The sequence below is a fragment of the Microtus oregoni genome, unplaced genomic scaffold (assembly GCF_018167655.1).
Source record: "Microtus oregoni isolate MIOR12 unplaced genomic scaffold, Mior012 000015F_ref0000493, whole genome shotgun sequence".
Lineage (NCBI taxonomy): Eukaryota > Metazoa > Chordata > Mammalia > Rodentia > Cricetidae > Microtus > Microtus oregoni.
This window is the reverse complement of record NW_024543074.1, coordinates 22,376,196-22,395,034: the sequence shown is the minus strand read 5'-3', so window position 1 is coordinate 22,395,034 and position 18,839 is coordinate 22,376,196. Positions and strand designations below refer to the sequence as shown.

The following is an 18,839-nucleotide window of genomic DNA, read 5'->3' as shown; positions in this document are numbered from 1 at the left end:
CAAGGGTTAAGAGACCTGGAGCACCCATGCCCGTGGCTCAGCCTTGCCATTACCTCCCTCGATTTCATGGCCACAGAATCTACAACCAGTGTGTCTTAAACATGAGGCCACAGAGTGAATGGCTCCACGTTAAATGTTATCCCTAAGTAGGTAGCAGCCATCTTCAAAACTGGCACAATGTTCCAGAGATGAAATTACACACAAGAACCTTTTCCTTATTTCCATCTTCAGAGCACCAAGGAACACAACTGAACCCCGTGCATTCACCCTGAGGATCTGACTCTACTGATATTCCAAGGCCCCACCCTGGGACAGCGCCTCCCAACACAGGTTGGACACGGCAGCCATTTGATAGAAGAGCGACAGCGGAGGACACGGGACTCTCCCGTCTCATGCTCACAGCAAACACAGCTCATTACAAACAGCCATCTCTTTTCCTGCTTACAACGTCGTCGTCGGGACGCTTGCCCACACAGTGTCGCACAAAAAGCCACCAAGAGCCTGAAGGCAACCGTGAGAACAAACCCCCCTTCTTATCTATCTTGTAGAAACACAGTGGTCTACCTGGGCCAGGTATAGGGGCCTAGGGACCAGTATCTATGGGCAGCTAGGACACATCAAGGAGCCAACTTTGGGGAATGTGTCTCAACTCTGATGGACGAGAAGGACTCCTCCACTGTACAACCCTGGCCCACAGCTCTCCAGGTCTCACCCTGGCTCCTTACCTGGATCTGCCCCTTGCCCATGATCTTGTCCACAATCTCGTTGTTGTCTTTGTTGACCTTGGTCTTGTCATAGCACTTCTCATAGCACAGGATCCTCAGGGACTGGGACCCCTCCAGCTCAATTTCAAACTCCTGGTGACAGATGGAAGGAACAAAGGGCCTTGAGACTCTGAAAGACTTGTAGCTTCCTGGCTTCCCAGCGTGTATGGGCCTTAGCTTTGCAAGGCTAAGGTAAACAGGACCCTGGAGGGCCACATCCCAAGACACAGAGGGGCACTGGTACTTTCTAGAGGACCTAGAGACCTCTATGTGATGGGCAGAGTAGGGTATGGGAGCCTTAGCTAAAACCCCCAGGACCCACTGCCCTAAACAATGGTCTAGGCAGATGACTAGTGGGAAGTAAGGGACACACAGCTGGTCCAGCCAGTGGTACAGACACCCCCAGCAGGGAGCTGGGACACGAGCCTCCTCTACTCACCTCATCCCACTTGGGCTCTGTCGTGTCCCGAAACACCCTGGTTTTGGCTTTGCTGACAAAGTAGCCAAAGGAATCCACTTCCAGAGTACAGTACAGATCTGTAGGGGAAGGACAGACATACCAAGTGAGGCCCGAACAGCCAGGAAGGAAGGGGGACAGGTACAGGTTCTAAAGGGCAGGACCAGAGCTTTGGTATCCAGGGTACATGGAACCTACAGCGTCTCTATGGACTACGCAACCTGGGCAGTCCTTGGAGCTTCAGCTTCCCATGTACAAAAGAGAAATTGTATTAGTGACCACAGGGAGATGCCAGGAGACCAGGGCAGGAAATTAGCCTACAAAGGCCTCGAACATGCCAAGGCCCTGGCCACTCTCTTGCTTTTCTCTGGGTATGCTGTATGTGTTCTGTAAATTCAGTGTCCCTTTCTTTGAAGTACTCACAGCAGGAGAGGGAGATTATAAGGAACACAACAACAAGGCAGGTGCCAAGACTCACTTCACCCTGCTGGGGACACAAAGGGGAGGCTTGTTCACCCTGGTAGCATGGGGAGGTTTCCCAGCCACGCTGACTGAATGAATGACTGTTTATAGTCCAATAGCATGAACTTGTTATGAAGAAGCAGGAGCCAAGAGCCCTGAATTTCTGAGCCTGTGTGCTATATTAGGTCATTTCACATTCCTGTGACTCACAGTTCCTCATCCAGCAAACAGGAACTATAAACTGATTGGACAGAAGAAGCATGAGAAGTGTAATTGAAGATAGGTGTGGTGGTGCACGCCTTTAATCCCAGCACTCAGGAGGCAGAGGCAGGCGGATCTCTGCGAGTTTGAGGTCAGCCTGGTCTACTAGCAAGTTCCAGGCCAGCCAGAGCTACATAGTGAGACCTTGTCTAAAGAAAAAAATGTCCAAGATAAGAATAAGGGCCAAGGCCGGGCGGTGGTGGCGCACGCCTTTAATCCCAGCACTCGGGAGGCAGAGGCAGGCGGATCTCTGTGAGTTCGAGACCAGCCTGGTCTACAGAGCTAGTTCCAGGACAGGCTCCAAAACCACAGAGAAACCCTGACTCGAAAAACAAAAAAAAAAAAAAAAAAAAAAAGAATAAGGGCCAAACATTTGTCCAGTATGTGCAGGAAATGAGGCTCCATTTCCAGAAGCCTCAAACACTGCATACACATACAATAATAATTAGGCCAATAAAAACAAATGTAATTACCTTATTTTTTTTTTGAGGACATGGTAATATATTCCTTTAATCCCAGCACTCAGGAGGCAGAGGTAGAGGGATCTCTGTGAGTTTGAAGCCAGCCTGGTCTACATAGCAAGTTCTAGGTCAATCAGGGCTACATAAAGATGGTCTCAAACAAAATTTAGAAGAAATATTATGTTTTCTATTTATTTTATCTATATGAGTGTTTTGCCTGCACGTATGTCTATGTACCACACATGTACCTAGTGCTTGTGGAGGCCAGAAGGCGGTGTCAGATCCCCTGGGACTGGAGTTACAGATGGTGGTGGCCCACCGTGTGGATGCTGGGAACTGAACCCAGGTCTTCCGCAGGAGCAACAAGTGCGCCCCAGCTTGGGGAGATCAGAGTTGAGCAGCTGAGGGGAGGGAGCTTTACATAGTGGGACCATAGGGACTTGCTATGAAAAATGGACAGGGGCCACTCAACTTCTTTCTAGGGTCGAGGGGGCACTTACTGGCTGATTGTTTAAACCCCTTGGCGGAGTGGACGATGACATGAAGGAAGCCATACAATCCTGGAGACTCGTCATCTGCAAGAGAGCAAAGACTGGAGGATGGCGGTGTCAGAAGGAAGGCCAACAAGGGGCCTTGGTCCACAGCGCCACCTGGTGGCCATCTGGGAAACAAGGTCAAAGCCCACTGTTTCCCCACAGTGTGACCTAGGAAGAGAGGGGCCCTTCTCCCTTCTGTTCAGATCGGGAACTAGAACAAATCTTAGGCCAGTCATTTAGTACCTTCCCTCCCTCAGAACGTAGCTTATCCCAAGGCTGCCCTCCTCTGCCCTAATCTTTAAAAATGGAAATGAACCGATTTGAGTCACTTTGTTCTAATGAAAAAGAAAAGGCTCAGAGGAAGTCTTGGGCCTTGTCTGGGACACAAAGGTCCCCAGGTGAGCCTGAAATCCCAGCACTGGGAAAAACAGACACCCTTCCAGCAGAGAGTGCTTTGGGCCAGTTTCCAGTCTCATCATAGCTCTTCCTGCTTAGATCCCTCCTGTAGGTACCCCCCCCCCCCAAACTCCCTTGCTTGGTACTCAGGACCTTCCAAATCTACCTCCAAAAACACCTGTCCTGATTTCTCATGTCCTTCTCCAGTCTGTCTACTGTCTTGTCCCCCCACCCCACCCCATCCTGCAGCCTTTTGCTTATTGGGAGACTTCCTCAGGAACTCAACACCACCCCAGTGCTCCACGGCACAGATTTTTCTCAGACTAGATGGGGCCAAGAATACCTGAGCCCTTGAGAGAGTACATCCCATTTTAAATCCCTGTGTACCAGCCACACTGGGCAGCGATCAGCCATTAGCAGCCATGTCTATCCTCCTTCGTCCTTGTAGAAGGCCCTTAGCAAGGCTCCAGTAGCCTGGAGTTCCAAGTCTTACCATCTTTATTGCTGGTAACAGGGATGTTGTGCACAGTCCTAAGCTTGAAACAGGATCCCGTGAGCACCTGGAGCTCCACAGAACTCAGGACAAAAGCCTGGAGATCTGTGGGAGGAGCCAAGAGGGGACAGAGTTTCACTACAGGTCCATAGGACCTGCTGCTCTTCCTTGAAGATGCTTCAGGAAATCAGCTGTGTTTCTGGTGTGGGAGCTGCTTCTCTGTGCAGAGGGGAAGTCCTGCAGGTATTCACATGAGCACAGCTGTGGGTGCCGTGAGAGGCAGCAGTAAGGAAAGGAGCTCATGTGCGTGAGTGGGAAGCAAGAGGAGGGAGGACACCCACCCAGAGCCCTGCGTAGCCTGTTAGGAATGCGCTGTGTGCCTTAATCAGGCCTAAACTAAGAGTAATATCCCAAGAATGCTATCTCCTGGCATCTTAAGAGGTAACTATGAGGGCTGAAGAGACACTGGACATGATAAGATGGGAAAGACACAGGCCTTCTGCTGCCAAGGATGCCTTCAGAACAGTGTGGGACTGGGTGGGACTTTACCCTTCTTCTGTAGCTTCTGGATGGCCTCTCTCCACTCTGACCTCTCGTAGTCAGAGGACAGAAGAAACAGGTAACTCTGGAGGGAGAGACAAGAGTTCTGCACAGTGACCACAGCTGGACAAAGTGTACCCCCAACTTCTAGGCTTCCCATCAAAGCCTCTTCTCACTCAGGCTCCTCAGAGGCTGAAGGAGGCAGCGAGGGTGGGGCTGTCCTTGTAGGAAGCCAATAAGTAACAAGAGTGGCAGCGGCAGTACCAATAGTGGCCAGCAGAGGGCAGTAGGTTCCTGTTAGCACGGAGAGCGCGTCTAAGGGCTAGAGCTGTGGCAGCTTTCTTGGGATATGGGGGTCCCAGCGTCTGACCCTGATTCCCATGGGTCATTGCCAGAAGCCTCGGAGAGTGGGCAGCCCTGAAACAGGTAACCCTCCACCCTTCTCCTCCTGACCTTTCCATTCCGATTGTGTATCCGGAACGGGATTGTGGGGGAATTGAGCAGCAGCAAGAACTCATTCTCAAACATCTTCTTTTTTAGGCGCTCAATGGCTCGGCTCTGTCCCTTGTTGGCTTTCTGCGGGAGACAAGACACAGGTGTTCTCCCTCATACAAAGACTTCACATCTCACTCAGCTGCACTAAGCACAACATTCTCCTGTGTGTTCATTGGGTTTATTTGCTATATTTCATGAGGTTTTGATATCTAGAGGCTAGGTATGGCACCTCCCAAGAGCCAGCTAACTCCTAACTAACCCTTCTGTGAGTTATCAATTACACGCAGCTGACACAATGTGGCCCCAGTCCCAAGCCCATTTACAGAACATCCACTGGCAGGCCAGACAACTAGACTACCCCAAAGCCATAGCCCCCCAAAGTAAGGGCTCTTCTCACAGATTCTGTAAGAGACCTCCCATACTCTACCTTGTGACTCAATGGCCTCTATTAGCAAGTCCTCAGATACCTTTCAGCACTGAATCCCAGCTGCTGGCCTGACTGCAGGGCCTCTAAGCCTGGTCTGTGGTCCCACAAACTGCCAAAGCTTGCCCTGCTCGCTAACAAGTTTGCTCCAATTTTCCAACTTTCTATTTCATCAAGGAAGTTTCCTGTGCTTAGAATCTCAGGGTCCCTGAAATCCCTAAGCTCTTTAGTTTGGATTAACCTCGTCCTTTTTCCTTCGTGGATGTGTATGATGTGCATGTGTGTGATCACGTGTGCTCACATGCATGTGTCGGCTTCAAGTCGGTCTCAAGCCAGCTAGTTCTTGGTAATTCCAAGAGCTGGAATTACAGAAGGGCCACTCTACTCAGCCAGTCTGTAAATGGGTTCTATTCACCTGAACTCTGGTTTTCTTGCTTGCATGGCAAGCACTTTAACCACTGAGCCATCCCCCCCAGCCCTTAACATAATAGTCTGGCAAAACTCTGACAAACCCCACAGCCGGCCCCGTTGGCAGCGGCTCTCACATATCCTGTAGGAAGAAAGTAGCCAACTTTCTCAGAGGTGGCTCTGCCAAATGCATACACGCATCTGCCCAGCCATGTCACCTGCAGAGACTCCAGACACAGGGCAGTGATGTGCACTGTAGACCCGCCTCCTACAGAGAAGGAACCAGGAACCATCCACGTGCACAAATATATGCCTGACTGTGGAGATGGAATACACTGTAGCTGCTAAAGGGAATCTGACAGTCTGGAGTTCCAGGTGTAATTCTGTGAGGAGCTCAGAAACTGCCAGAACAGGACACGTATTGTCCTTGTGACGCCTCCCCCTACACTTCGTGTTGTTAACAATGTAAGGGGAGTGAGAATCAATTTTACTCTACCTATTAGTACTGTGGGCACTTATTACATTGGCAACTAGAAAAATTAGTTTTAAAAACTGCTGTTATATTTTATTTATTTACTTACTTTTGATTTTTTGAGACAGGGTTTCTCTGTGTAACAGTCCTGGATGATCTAGAACTGACTCTATACACCAGGCTGGCCTCAAACTCAGAGATCTGTCTGCCTCTGCCTCCCAAGTTCTGGGATTAAAGGCGCACACCACTGCCATCTGGATTAAAAATTATTAGTGTGGCCAGCAAGATGGCTCAGAGGGTAAACTTGAAGGAGTCCACTCTTTCCCTTCCATCGTGTGGGTCCTGGGGACTGAACTCTGGTGTTCAGGCTTGGGCAAGTGCTTTTCCCTACTGAGACACCTCCCCTCCCCACAAATGTAAGGCTATGCATTTTCCTTGAAACCACCGCTTTGGTCTCATTCCACTGTTTTTGGTTTGCAGTAATTTAATATTTTATAAAAAGATTTATTTATTATGTATACAGGGTTCTGCCTACATGTATGCCTGCAGGCCAGAAGAGGGCACCAGATCTCATTATAGATGGCTGTGAGCCACCATGTGGTTGCTTGGAATTGAACTCTGGACCTCTAGAATCTTAACTGCCATTTCTCCAGCCCATAATTTGATTTTTTATGCACTTGTAAATAGTTTTCAGTTTCTATTTTGATCCCCTTTACAACTTTCCTGCAGCCTGTCTGTGAATATGACCCACGGGCTTTGTACAACTTTCCTGAAGCCTGTCTGTGAATACGACCCACGGGCTTTGTACAACTTTCCTGCAGCCTGTTTGTGAATATGACCCACGGGCTTTGTACAACTTTCCTGCAGCCTGTCTGTGAATATGACCCACGGGCTTTATCGTGTTTTTAAACATGAGTCTATGTGTAGTAACAATCTCAGGATCTTTTTTTGTTTTTAAGATTTATTTTTTCTTTTATGTGCATCGGTGTTTTGCCTGCATGTATGTCTGTGAAGTTATCAGAGCCCCTGGAACTGGAGTTATAGACAGTTGTGAGCTGCCATATGGGGGCTGGGAATTGAACCCAGGTCCTCTGGAAGAGCAACCAAAGCTCTTGAATGCTGAGCCATCTCTCCAGCCCAGGAATCTCCGCTTTCTTTCTTAGCATTCACTTCAGTCCTAACAGAGGAGGGTGGCCAACTGCGGTGCCCAGGTTCCTTCTCCCTATTTATTTGCCGTTTAGAGGTGTCAGCTTCTCACGGGGCCTCCTGTGCTCTTCAAGATGTTTTTTTCCCAAGAAAGCCTCTCATCCCTCTTCTTTCTCTCCTTTTCTACATGTTCAACAAACACAGGTACTGAGGAAACCTTCCATAATTAAACCCACTTGGTTCTAAGCAGCGGTCCTTGGCCTCCCCTCAGCACTGACACACACAGGCAGGGGCTCCCATTCTTGAACCCTGCCTCCCCTTTATCACACCCTCGAGCTTGCAGCCCACCCACCCCCACCTCCCCAGAACACCCAGGCCATGCACTTACCTCCTTCTGAATCTCACTCTTAAGGGCAGAGATCTTCATTTTCATGTCCTCTAGCTCGTGGTCTGGGAAGGGGTGGACCTGGGGACTGGCCTCTGACTCCTCAGGGGATGGGAACACTAAGTCAGCCAGGGGGATGTACCACTTACAGTCATACTGCTGATGCTTTCTGTAAGCAAGCAGGAGACATGAGCTAAGCAAAGCAGCCTCTTCAATGCAAACTGCTCACCCAGAGCAAAAATCTACCCACAAAGGGAACTGCTGAGACTCATGGGAGGCAGGAACACTCCCTGCCCTTGAGGACTTCAAGCACGCGCGGGAGCATTGAGAATCAGATCTGGGTGAGCCAGCCGTGAGGCCTGTTCTTCACCTTGATAGTCTTTCAGCCAGTAGGACTGATGCTTCTAAATACCTAAATCACTGTGTATAAGAAAGAAGCCGTGCGGGCGGGGCTCATGCTTTCCTATCACGAGCCGCCCACCCTGCCAGCTCCTCAGTCTATTTGTCCTGAAGCTTATATTCATTGTCCTTTACAGCAGGGATGGGCTACAGATGCTATTCTGAATGCCAGTTCTGATCCACAGGGATCATACAGAGCCCTGAGTTGAGGGTTACAAAACGACTTGGTGGCACATGACTTTAACCCCTGCACTCAGAGACAGAGGCAAGTGGATCTCCATAAATTCAAGGCCAGCCTGGTCTACATAGACCATGCCAGGTCAGGCAAGGCTATAGTTGATCAGTCAATTGGTCAAGCAAACAAGCTAGCTACACCTACACCTAGTGGGGAAGGGTGCTATGGTTGATTATTAATAGCTGCTGTGGGAAAAGGACTGAAGGTAGAGGGAGCTCCATGTCTTGCTGGTCATGCTGCAGACCCTGTCCCTTCCCCGCTCCCTTCCCACAGACACTGGGCTCATAAACGTAAGACAGGAGCATAAACCCAGTGCACTGCTTACTATCAGCTTCTCTGTGGTCTACTTAGGAGTCACGTCCTCAACCATAATAACCTCCTCCCTGCTTTGACTTCCTCTGAGAAATAGATTTGTTCCCAATTCTAGTCCCTTATGTTTCAATAAGCACACAGATCTTCCTCTATAGTGTGAGGCAACATACTTAGCACATAATAGGTTATAAATGCAGATGGAAAAATATGTGTATAAATATGGAGCAACTTTTTCTGGTCATGAGCACAGAGTGTATCCACAAGACTAAACAGGAGTTGAAAAAGAGCTTCCAAGTTAGAGTAGGGTTCAAATTCCATCTCCTCCATTTCTAGCTGTATGACCTTAGGCAACTTACTTGCCTTCTCTATGACTGCTGACTGTGAGAGAGGAAATAGTAACCACTTTGTGAAGATGATAGATTAGAAACAATGTATCTGAGGCATTTGTCACAGCACCTGGAGTGGCCGAAACCCTCAATAAATGGCAGCAGATGTAATGAATAGTCACAGAATTGTAGCTAGCACAAACTTTGTCAAGCCAGGAATGGTAGCCCACGCCTTTAATCCCAGCACCTGAGAGGCAGAGGCAGGCAGATCTCTGAGTTGGAGGCCAGTCTGGTCTACAGAGTGAGTTCCAGGACAGTCAGGGCTATACAAAGAAACCCTGCCTCGAAAAACAAAAACAAAACAAAACTTTGTCAAATTCTTGAGTAAATTATGGCACAGCCACTTAATATCACGCAGAAAAGTAAAGCAGTGGTTGTGACATCCAGCAGCAGTAAGAAAAATGCTTTTATGGCAAGGGATAGAAAAGGCAGAGGCCAAGCTAGATGAAGTGGCGCACACCTGTAACCTAAGTACTCAGGAGGCAGAGGCAGCAGCTCTCTGAGTTCAAGGCCTACATATTGAGTTCCAGGACAGTCAGAGCTACATAGTGAGATACTGTCTTGAAAATACCAAAAAATTAAAAAGCAGATCCCCAAATTGGGCATTCTGTTAGCACAACTATGAGAAAACGCACAAGACCATTAAAAAAAAATACAGGAAAGAAATATAGTCACAGAAGACTTAATGCTTACATTCAAGTAGGTTATTTTCTCCTGTAATATATTACCTTTATAATTAAAACAACAGGATTTCTTGTTAGAAGAGACTACAGAGTAAAACTGAATTGCCCTGGAAGCCTTCAGCTTATTGTGATCTTTCTGTGTTAGCCTTCCTACAGACAGGAGCCACCACTCCTGGCTGGCTAACATGCCTGACAGACGGTGCAAGCTGCTGAGGATTCCATGTGGGGCACTCCAGTTGTCCCCAACTGTGGCCCCACCCCCCACATTCTTACCCTGCAGAGGTCTTCTTCAGCTTGGCACACAGTAGGACATCCGTGAAGAGAAAGACGTGCCGCAGCTTCCGGGAGCTCTCAGACATCTCTACCAGGAAGCCGTCCTTCACCAGCTGCCGAGTCTGAGGGAGACAGGACACCCCCACCTGCTCAGAGCCCAGACCCTGCCCTTCTCAGCTGTGCTCCCCTCTAATCTCAGATCTACTGTCTGTACAGCTAAGAGGGTGGCATCTGCCTGGTGAAGGGGAGTTCACCGTGGAACAGCACAGTGCAGGGGCACACAGTATGTGTTTAACGTAACTCCATAACCGCAGCACCCTCTCCCAGCTTCCCCTGGATAAAAACTCTCCGGAATGACTTGGTTTCTCCATCCTTGGCCATGAACGCCTCCAGCCTCACAGTCCCTCCCAATGGAGAGTTTGATCCAGTTTCAGCTCATCTTGCCCAGTCAACCCACTCAGATTCGTCTGTGCTACTTCTCAGCAGGTTCTTCAACGTAGGGGTGACAGACCCTGGGATTCCCCAAGGGGGTGGGGGTGGGGACTGCAGTGATCAGGCCAGTCAGAAGCATTTCGCTGCACATGAGACATGTACTGTTTCCTCCCTGCCGCCCTCAGAGCTGGCGGGCTTCTTGGGAGCCGTCATCATTTATTCCAGCCTTCTCTGTGTGCACTATATACTGTGTGACCTACATACTCTATTTTGTCTGTGGGAGAGCCTGCTGAGAGGATATGATTAAGACAACCCGAGACTGATAGTGCTCTATGCCTTCTAGAGATTGTTTTCAGATATCCCCAGAGAAAGACAAACTGGTGCCATTTTCTGAGGTGCTGCAAACCAGGTCTGGGAACTGCGCACAGACAGCTCCATGCCCCATTAGTCATGCTCCAGACCCTGTCCCTCATTACTTCCCTTCCCAGCAGACATGGGCGGCCCATAATGTAACACGGGAACATAAACCCAGTCAGCCTTTCCTTCCAAATGTTCCTTAATTATCTCGATTAGACAGAAGGTACTGCATCTAGGCCAGACCGGTGACCCCTGAGGGTCACAGTCTCCCCAATTCTTCACACTGCTTTCCCACTTGTCTATCAGGAAGCTTCCCACACCACCCCGGGGGAGCCGAAAGGTCACATCTAGGTGTTTTCAAGGACGTTACAGCAGCTGGGTGGCCTATACCATCTCTAGGTCCAGTGTTTTCTGTTGTTAGGCCCATTGCCTTGCTCTGGCTTCTCTCAGGGGCTCCCTGAGAGCATCATCCCAATGGGAACAAGGTGTGTTAAGAATGAGGTAACCAGAGGCCCAGCTTCTGGTGGGGGCAATGTGTCGAGTTTTACAGCCCAGTAAGCATCTTATTCCAACCCTTCTGTTTGAGGATCTCTATGCCAGCCTCAGAGATTGGTTAGACTCAGTTTCCTTTTCTATCTTACCAGGTTATTATAGGGACCAATGAGACAATAGCCTTAAACTTCTTCAATAGGACCTGACATGCTATAGATATGGCCAAGGGCTGCAGGATTCGATTCCCTTCAGCTGCGGGCACACAGGACACTCAACATGATGGTCCGGCACCAAGGACATCAGGGACAAGGGACCTGGTTAACTGTCTGCTCCTCAGTCTAGGTGTGAAATTGTGAGAGCCCAGAACTCACCTCCCCCTTGGGGGTTGTGACTGCAGTCCGGCGGGGATCAATGTCCTCATTAATGCTAGACAGGAAATTCTGGGAGATTCGGAGGGCATCCTGAAGCAGTGGGTAGTCTGGATGGTCCACAGGTGTGTGCTTCAACAGATCCTGGGAAAGGATGTGGGTGGATGAGTTGAGAGGAGTGGTTCAAGTTAAATGAGAAGACAGTGGGGAGCATGCAATCCTCCAAAGAATTCTGAGAATTCAAAAGAAGTCTAAGGGGATACGCTAGGACCCACAATCTAACCCAGCTATGCCTGGGAAATCGGAACTGAAAAACCAGGGTCAAAGCAGCAGTAGTGAAGGCAATGCCCCTTTGATTTCTGCTATGGTCATGACTCTTTTCCCTAGGGGTAGCAGGTGGGTCAAGCCTTATCTCACCAAGCAGCTGGGGAATGTTCATCTGCCCACTGCACAGCTGCTCCCAGGACCCTAGAGACCACAAGGCAGGGGATGAAGCAGCAGCAAGTGTCTGCCTCCTAGGGAGCATTTGGCCAAATATCAAGCTCACTAGCCAAGCTATATTTAGGACCTGGCCCTGTTGGCATGGTTACCATAGGCTAGGCAGGCACAATCAGGGCCCAGGGACCCTCTGCCTGTGACTCCAATGCCTTCACATAAAATTCCCACCCCACCCCTGGCCACTCTGGGGCTCCACACTCACGTGTAGGACCAGGGTACTCCGAGTGACTCGATCAATAGGCTTGTAGAGCAGAGCTGTAAGGAAGGCCAAGAAAGGAAACAGGACAATGAAGTATAAACTCTGGATCATAGAGGTGCACTTTTTACCTTTAATCTCTCTTGTTTCTCCAAATGAACACTCACTCGGAAGCCAAGTAGGTTCTGTGGCAACCCACACCTCTGTTTTTACTCCTGTACAGGCCAAGTAAGAGGAGTAGGAGACACGTAAGCTCTGTCCACTCCGGCTCCCTCTCCCACCTTCCTCTCCTCACCCAGTCCTGTGCTGGCCAGGTTCTCACAGCTGAAGCATCCCTGGGCCCTGTCCACCACCACACAGACACACCCAGGTAGACCCTGAAAGAGTTCAACACACTGTGGTGCCCTCGGACTTCAGGGTGGCAGGAGGCACCTGGCACTTTTCCAGAAAGGATACCTCCCTCATGCCAATCATTCTCATGCTTTTCCAGTCTAAGGGCTGCTACACCCAGCTGGGGAGGGCATGCTGCATTCATTCTCACATATTTGGCCTCAGCTCTAAGAAACAAAACAAAACTCTTCATGTCCTCAACCCCATTGACAGGATCAACTCAGGGGCCAAAAGGCAAGCCAGATCACCACCAAAATGCTCCATCCTCAGGACAGTGGCAAACTGAGGAGCAAAGACTTCCTGAAGGAATTGCAGTTGAGTCTTGCTATAGAAGTCTCCCAAGAAGCTGGAAAAATGCAAGGTGAGCCAGGTCCCATGTGCCACACTCCTTTGTGACCCAGACAATGAATAACGATCACCAAGATTCATCAGGGACAGTAGAGGCTACAGACAGCAGCCCAACACTTCCAGTGTACTGGTCTTCCCAACCTGGTAGCTCAGTGCTGGCCCTACACCTGGATCTTCAAGTCCCGGGACCAGGACCTTTGGAGTTCTGTCATAGGGGCTCTAAGAGGCAAAATGCTGGTTGAAGAACTAGAACCCTGAGTGAAGAGCCCATAGAAGCTGGCCAGATCCTAGACACTTCACACTTGGACAGCCCCCAAAGCAAAGTCTCCCAGAGCCCTAGAAACCTTGTGAAATGCTAAGCAAACACTTCAGGGAACATCCTGCTGATCTGAGGATGTGTTCTTAAGATGTATTAAGGCACCCTATCCATAGCTCTTGCTTTGCTGCCCATAAAAGAAACAGATGCCCCCTCTACACTCCAGCGACGAAACCAAAACCTCCAAAGGACAAATAGCTATTTTGCTGACATGGACATGTATTAGCAGCTGGAAAACAGTGTTTTACGCAAACACAACAGCTGTAACTTTTTTGTAGCCCTTTCCTAACCAGCCATTTCTTGCAACCCCCTGACGTCCCATAGGAGATGGAATAGGCAGATCCATGGGTTTGGGGTGTACTGAGACAGTGGCAGAAAAGCTGGGGCGTGTGCATGGGTCTGAGGATATCTAAGGCACCCCACCCACCTGTGGCTCAAGCCTCAGCACCACAGCAGGAAAGCGGATACCAGAACTGCTGAGACCTGATGGCAGGCACAAGGTCAACAGACAGGCTTGGGGGTGGGAGAGTCCCATCCCCCAGGAAAGCCGACACTGCATCACCATCCTCTGCAGCCCTCTCTGGGTCCCAGGAGGAAAAGGTTTCTGACTAAGCTCAGAGTCTGCAGAAATGGTGGATCAGGTTTCGGATGGGGGTATTAATATGCCTGAAGTCACCTCAAGAGTCCATCTGACGGGGCCATGGACCAAATTCTGCAGTCTTGGCATTGGTCAAGGGGGATCAGGCAAGGAAGGGTACCCCCAGTGCCCTTGCTCCCCCAGCCCCTGCCCCTTCCTTGTTCCTGTGCTCTGCAGGGCAGCCCTCTGTCTACTCCTGCATCCTGCTACCACACTCTTCCTGGGATAGGTGCCCTCCAATAAGTTGTCTTGCTTGTCTCTCTCCCTCCTCCAGGAAGCCTTCCCTGACCACAACTTTATAAACACCAAAGTCAGATCACCACTATGGACACACTGGTCTTTTCCCATGTTTCAAGGAACTGCCTTGTCTTTAGAACGAGACAATTTTCACTAGTCCATTTTTACCGTGCAGAAACCCAGGCACACGGTACTTGCACATGTCACAAAGCCGTGAGGATGCTAGGGGTTTTGAATTTTGGTTCACCCATGTGTCTTCTTCAAGAGAGAGTGGCCGGCGGAACTCCACACTTAAGAGTTCTGGGAAAGACTCCATCTACCTAGGTGAGTGCTGGCTGTAGAGGCAGCTCCTCACCCTACTTCCCACTTTGAAGCAGACTTCAAAGAGTGTGGTATCATGAGAACCAAAGAGACCCTAGACTCCAGGCCTCAGGGGCCTGCTGCCATAAGACTAAGCCTCCTTCTCAGGAGGGGAGAGGGGGCAGAGAGCTGTTAGAAAACCAGCACGGATACTTAAGTAGCCCCTCAGCCAGACCCAGCATTCCCTCCCTGACCTCTGACAGGGCTTCAAGTCTCACTCTTCACTGGGCCCCAGTCTGTTGGAATCAGCGATAGTGCAGCACACAAAGGCACTTCCAGCATCAGCACAGGACACAGAGCAACCCGAGGAACACGACGGGGACAATGGTCCTGAACAGCTAGCTCCCCGACATACAGGCCTTTAGGAAAGAGCTGGAAACCTGATCGAGCATCTTTCCTCCAGCAAACTGCCACCCTCCCCTCCACTCAGTTCAGCTTGTAGCGGGAGCCCCAGGTTACCACGGAGATAGGCACGCAAAGTGACTGAGAAGGGTGCAGATAAAACGCCTGGTGGGAGGGAAGAGGAAGGTCCTTAACCAGCTACCTGCCTCCTTGGTACACATGGGCCCACAGCAGCGGAGCCTGGAGGCAGCACGTGTCCCTCACACCCTGCCGGAGGCAGCTTAGGTCACCCAGCAGGTCTGGACAACTCCCTGCCTGCACCTGATTTGGTATCCTATGAGCAGGAGCCTGGCTAACAGCATGTGTCTGTCCTAGGACATCTCCTCACCCCAAGTGAAGAAGTGACACAGAAGATGTTCCAGGTCCTTCCACTGAAGTGGGCGTGTGACCTTCACAAAGCAGCAGCCGGCCACACCCCCCTCTCCCGTGGACCTTCTGCACTGAATGCTGGGACCTGGGCTCAGGGTCTTTAAGGGCTGGAAACACTGCTCCGGAGAACAACCAGCTACTCCCCATTCTCCCAGAGCTGTCCAGAGAGGAGGCAGCATGTGCACCTAGCACACAATGCACTGGCTGCTCAGAATCCTCTCTGCTCACGAAACAAAGAAACTCCCAACTTCTCTCCAGCCCGGGCTGGCACCCTCTTGCCTTGAGGTGCATCTGTCCAGGCTGTCCCTCGCCCCACCTCAGGCCTTCAGCTACAGTCTGTCACCTTCCTGAGCCTCTTTAGGAAGTTGCTCAATGCGTCTCATGCACGCACATGCTAAACCACCAGTTTCACACACAGCCTCAGGAGTACCTGGACCTTTCTAGCCTGATCCTTCCATTTCAAAGATATTCTGCCCCTCTGCTGTGCAGCCTCTGGATTTCAACTCCAGACTGACCACAAAGCAAATCCAAGTTGGTTCAACCCCATGGCCATCCTCCCTTCCCTGCAGCCCCTAAATCCTGCAGACCAATTGAAGTCCATTCTAGTCAGTCCCCAGATGGCTTAAGGCATGCCATTTCCCACGAAGAGGGCCTGGGTTACCATAGGTGCAGTTACAGCAGAAGCGAATGATGAGCAGGATTTCCATGGCAGCCTCTATCACTGTAGCAGGGACCTGCAGCCATTGCTCCAGGCTCCTGACTCTCCAAAGCAGTCCCGCCACTCGGCCACCTCGCTGGCTGCTGCTGCACAACCTCCAGAATCAAGCAGCCGCTTCCTTCCGAGTGCTCATCCAACAAGGGGGAGGGCAGGAGTGTGGAGAGGCAGGAGGAAGGGAGGGGAGGAGGGAGGAGGGACCAAATGCCTGCTGGCATCCTAAGGAGGAGCACGTTTGTAGCTGGCCTGCTGCCTAGGGAGGAGAGGCAGGCACGCAGGCGCGCATGCACACACACACACACACACACACACACACACACACACACGAGGCAGGAGGCCACCACATTCACACAGTCCATAGTTCACTAAAACAAAGGCAGACAACTGTAATCCAGTCCACTCCCCAAAGTACCTTCCATGGTGACTGACGTGTGGCTGTCCTTAGAGTCCTTGGGTCCTTTTACTTTGAGTTCCTGTAAGAGGGAGGAGAAAAATCACTGGCCTATCCCCCAGCTTGGAGGGAAGAAGGGCCCCAAAGACCAGGGCATAAGTAATAAAGAGACAGAAAGGCAGACTCTGGGAATCAGAGTTTGGACTGATTGTTAGAAAGTCCTGTGGCAAGAAGAACTAAGACCTGCCCCCTGATACCTTGCCTCTAGAGGATGAGTGAGACCACATGCAGGGACCCTCCCCACTGCCAACCACTCCTCTGGGATGTGTGCACATTAACCCTGGGAAGCCAGGGCTGAAGTCAGTAAGTATTAGGTATGCCGGCTGACCTCTGGGAATGAACACCCCTGAGCCAAGACAGAGGAGATCCACACACCTGAGCAATAAGCGGGGTGGAGATGGGTGTGGAGTCCACAGGCCAGTCTAAGCTGTGCCCTCCCCCACTGCCTCTCCTAGAACCTACGACAAGTGACCCAGGAATGGGTGCTGGAAACAGACTTCGGGAACAGAGATCATCAGATCTAAACCTCTTCCACTTGCTTTAGACGAGAGCTACCCCAGGCTTTGCCAACAGGACAGTGCAGCCCGCAAATGGAGCTGCAGTGCAATCCTCCCTAGGCAAGATGAGTCTAGGAGAGGGACGTCCTCCTGGGAAGCAAGGGGCAAGGTAAGGCCAAGGTCACTTGCCCACGTGGTGCCGCCTGCTCTGCCTGGGGAGGGGGGGTCAAAGCCCACACAGTAGGAGCTCATTTCCTGCACCATCTCCAGCTGTTCCTAGACAGAGAAAACCCCCAGGAGATGAGCCTGGCACGTGGGGGTGGTGGTTAACTCAGCTTCTCTAGACCCAGTCTGTCTCTCGAGGGTGCCTGGATTCCCTGCTTTACGGGATTTTGGTCCACACCCCCTCCAGTGCAGCCCAGAGGTATGAAATCACTGCTGCTGCAGAGGAGAAGGGCCTAATTGCAGTAATTAAGTGGCAGCGCCAGCAGGAAGCATCAGCGTCATTTTCAGTGAGTGAGTCAAGATGAGCAGCCACCTGGCAGAGGGCCATGGGCCTGACTCTGTCCTCTGCAATAGGCTTTGGGGGTAGGGGGTACTAAATGCGTGGATGCACAGAGAACAAGCAGTCAGCCAGGCTAAGAGGGGACTGCACAGTCTCCGGACACTCTCTAGACCATGCTGACCTCTGGATACCCAGGGCCCATTACAGCCACTGTGAACACACACCAGAGTCTTCTTTCCCAGACAAGGCGGGAAGATGAAAGGAGGCATCATTTCTGCAGCTCCATGGCTTCACCAAGAGGGACTTCCCCAGCCTTGTCCTGTCCTCCCAGAGGCTTGGGAGAAGAAACTGGGCACAAGCCTCCTCTGGAAACGGAACAGAACACGTGTTCCCAGAGGTGAGGCACCCAAACCTACAGGTTCAGATCTGCTTTTTCTAGTAATCAAACTGCCATTTTTTTCCTCTTTAAAAATTTATTTTGAGGGGCTGGAGAGATGGCTCAGAGGTTAAGAGCATTGCCTACTCTTCCAAAGGTCCTGAGTTCAATTCCCAGCAACCACATGGTGGCTCACAACCATCTGTAATGGGGTCTGATGCCCTTTTCTGGCCTGCAGGCATACACACAGACGGAATATTGTAAACATAATAAATAAATAAATATTTTAAAAAAAATCTTCCCTCCTCCAAGTTGGGAAATTTTAAAAAAATTTTTATTTTGATTATTTAGGCCCTCACTCCCTTCTCCCATTTCTCTCCTTCTCCCCCTTCTTAAGACAGGGTCTCACTATCTATGTAGCCCTGGCTGACCTGGAGGTGGCTATATAAAACAGACTGGTCTTGTACTCAGAGACTCGACTCTGCCTTCTGAGTGCTGGGATTAAAGGTGTGTGTCATCACACCCGGACTTCACATTGTCATCTCCACCTGCCCAACTGCTTCGTGGTCCTAGACTGACTCCGACTTAGGTACAATGTGGAATCCCAGCAGTTTCAGGGAATTATGTGTCTCCCTTACTCTTCTAGCACCAGAGCTGGTAAAAGGGGTACTGCAAGGCAGGACTTCCAAAACTACAGAAGCACCTCTAGCCCCCAACACACCAGGTCCCTCTAAAACTGGGCTCTATTGCCCTGAGCTCAAACAGGTACTTCCTCCAAGGCTGGTAGCTTAGGAGTGTTACAGGGGTCTTTCTGGATAAAGAATGAACTGAGCCGATCCTAGAGGACCAGCCTCTCCCTACCACATTCTAGATAGAAGTGCCAAAGCCAAGTGGGGTGCAGAGGT

The 18,839-nt window shown here is 50.5% G+C and overlaps 1 protein-coding gene across 3 annotated transcripts in view; it reads right to left on the bottom strand.

Annotated features, from left to right (window-relative positions):
* Abr (ABR activator of RhoGEF and GTPase) overlaps nucleotides 1–18,839 on the bottom strand; it is a 145,776-nt gene that overhangs the window by 36,655 nt on the left and 90,282 nt on the right. For all 3 annotated transcript variants that reach the window (XM_041665666.1, XM_041665665.1, XM_041665667.1), the window contains 11 exons: nucleotides 16,518–16,578; nucleotides 12,338–12,390; nucleotides 11,641–11,781; nucleotides 9,989–10,110; nucleotides 7,704–7,869; nucleotides 4,824–4,946; nucleotides 4,380–4,455; nucleotides 3,831–3,935; nucleotides 2,906–2,980; nucleotides 1,204–1,301; nucleotides 726–857 (listed from right to left, as the gene is read on the bottom strand). In XM_041665666.1, coding sequence (XP_041521600.1) covers nucleotides 726–857; nucleotides 1,204–1,301; nucleotides 2,906–2,980; nucleotides 3,831–3,935; nucleotides 4,380–4,455; nucleotides 4,824–4,946; nucleotides 7,704–7,869; nucleotides 9,989–10,110; nucleotides 11,641–11,781; nucleotides 12,338–12,390; nucleotides 16,518–16,578 — 1,152 coding nt within the window. The remainder of the gene's footprint in view (nucleotides 1–725; nucleotides 858–1,203; nucleotides 1,302–2,905; nucleotides 2,981–3,830; nucleotides 3,936–4,379; nucleotides 4,456–4,823; nucleotides 4,947–7,703; nucleotides 7,870–9,988; nucleotides 10,111–11,640; nucleotides 11,782–12,337; nucleotides 12,391–16,517; nucleotides 16,579–18,839) is intronic.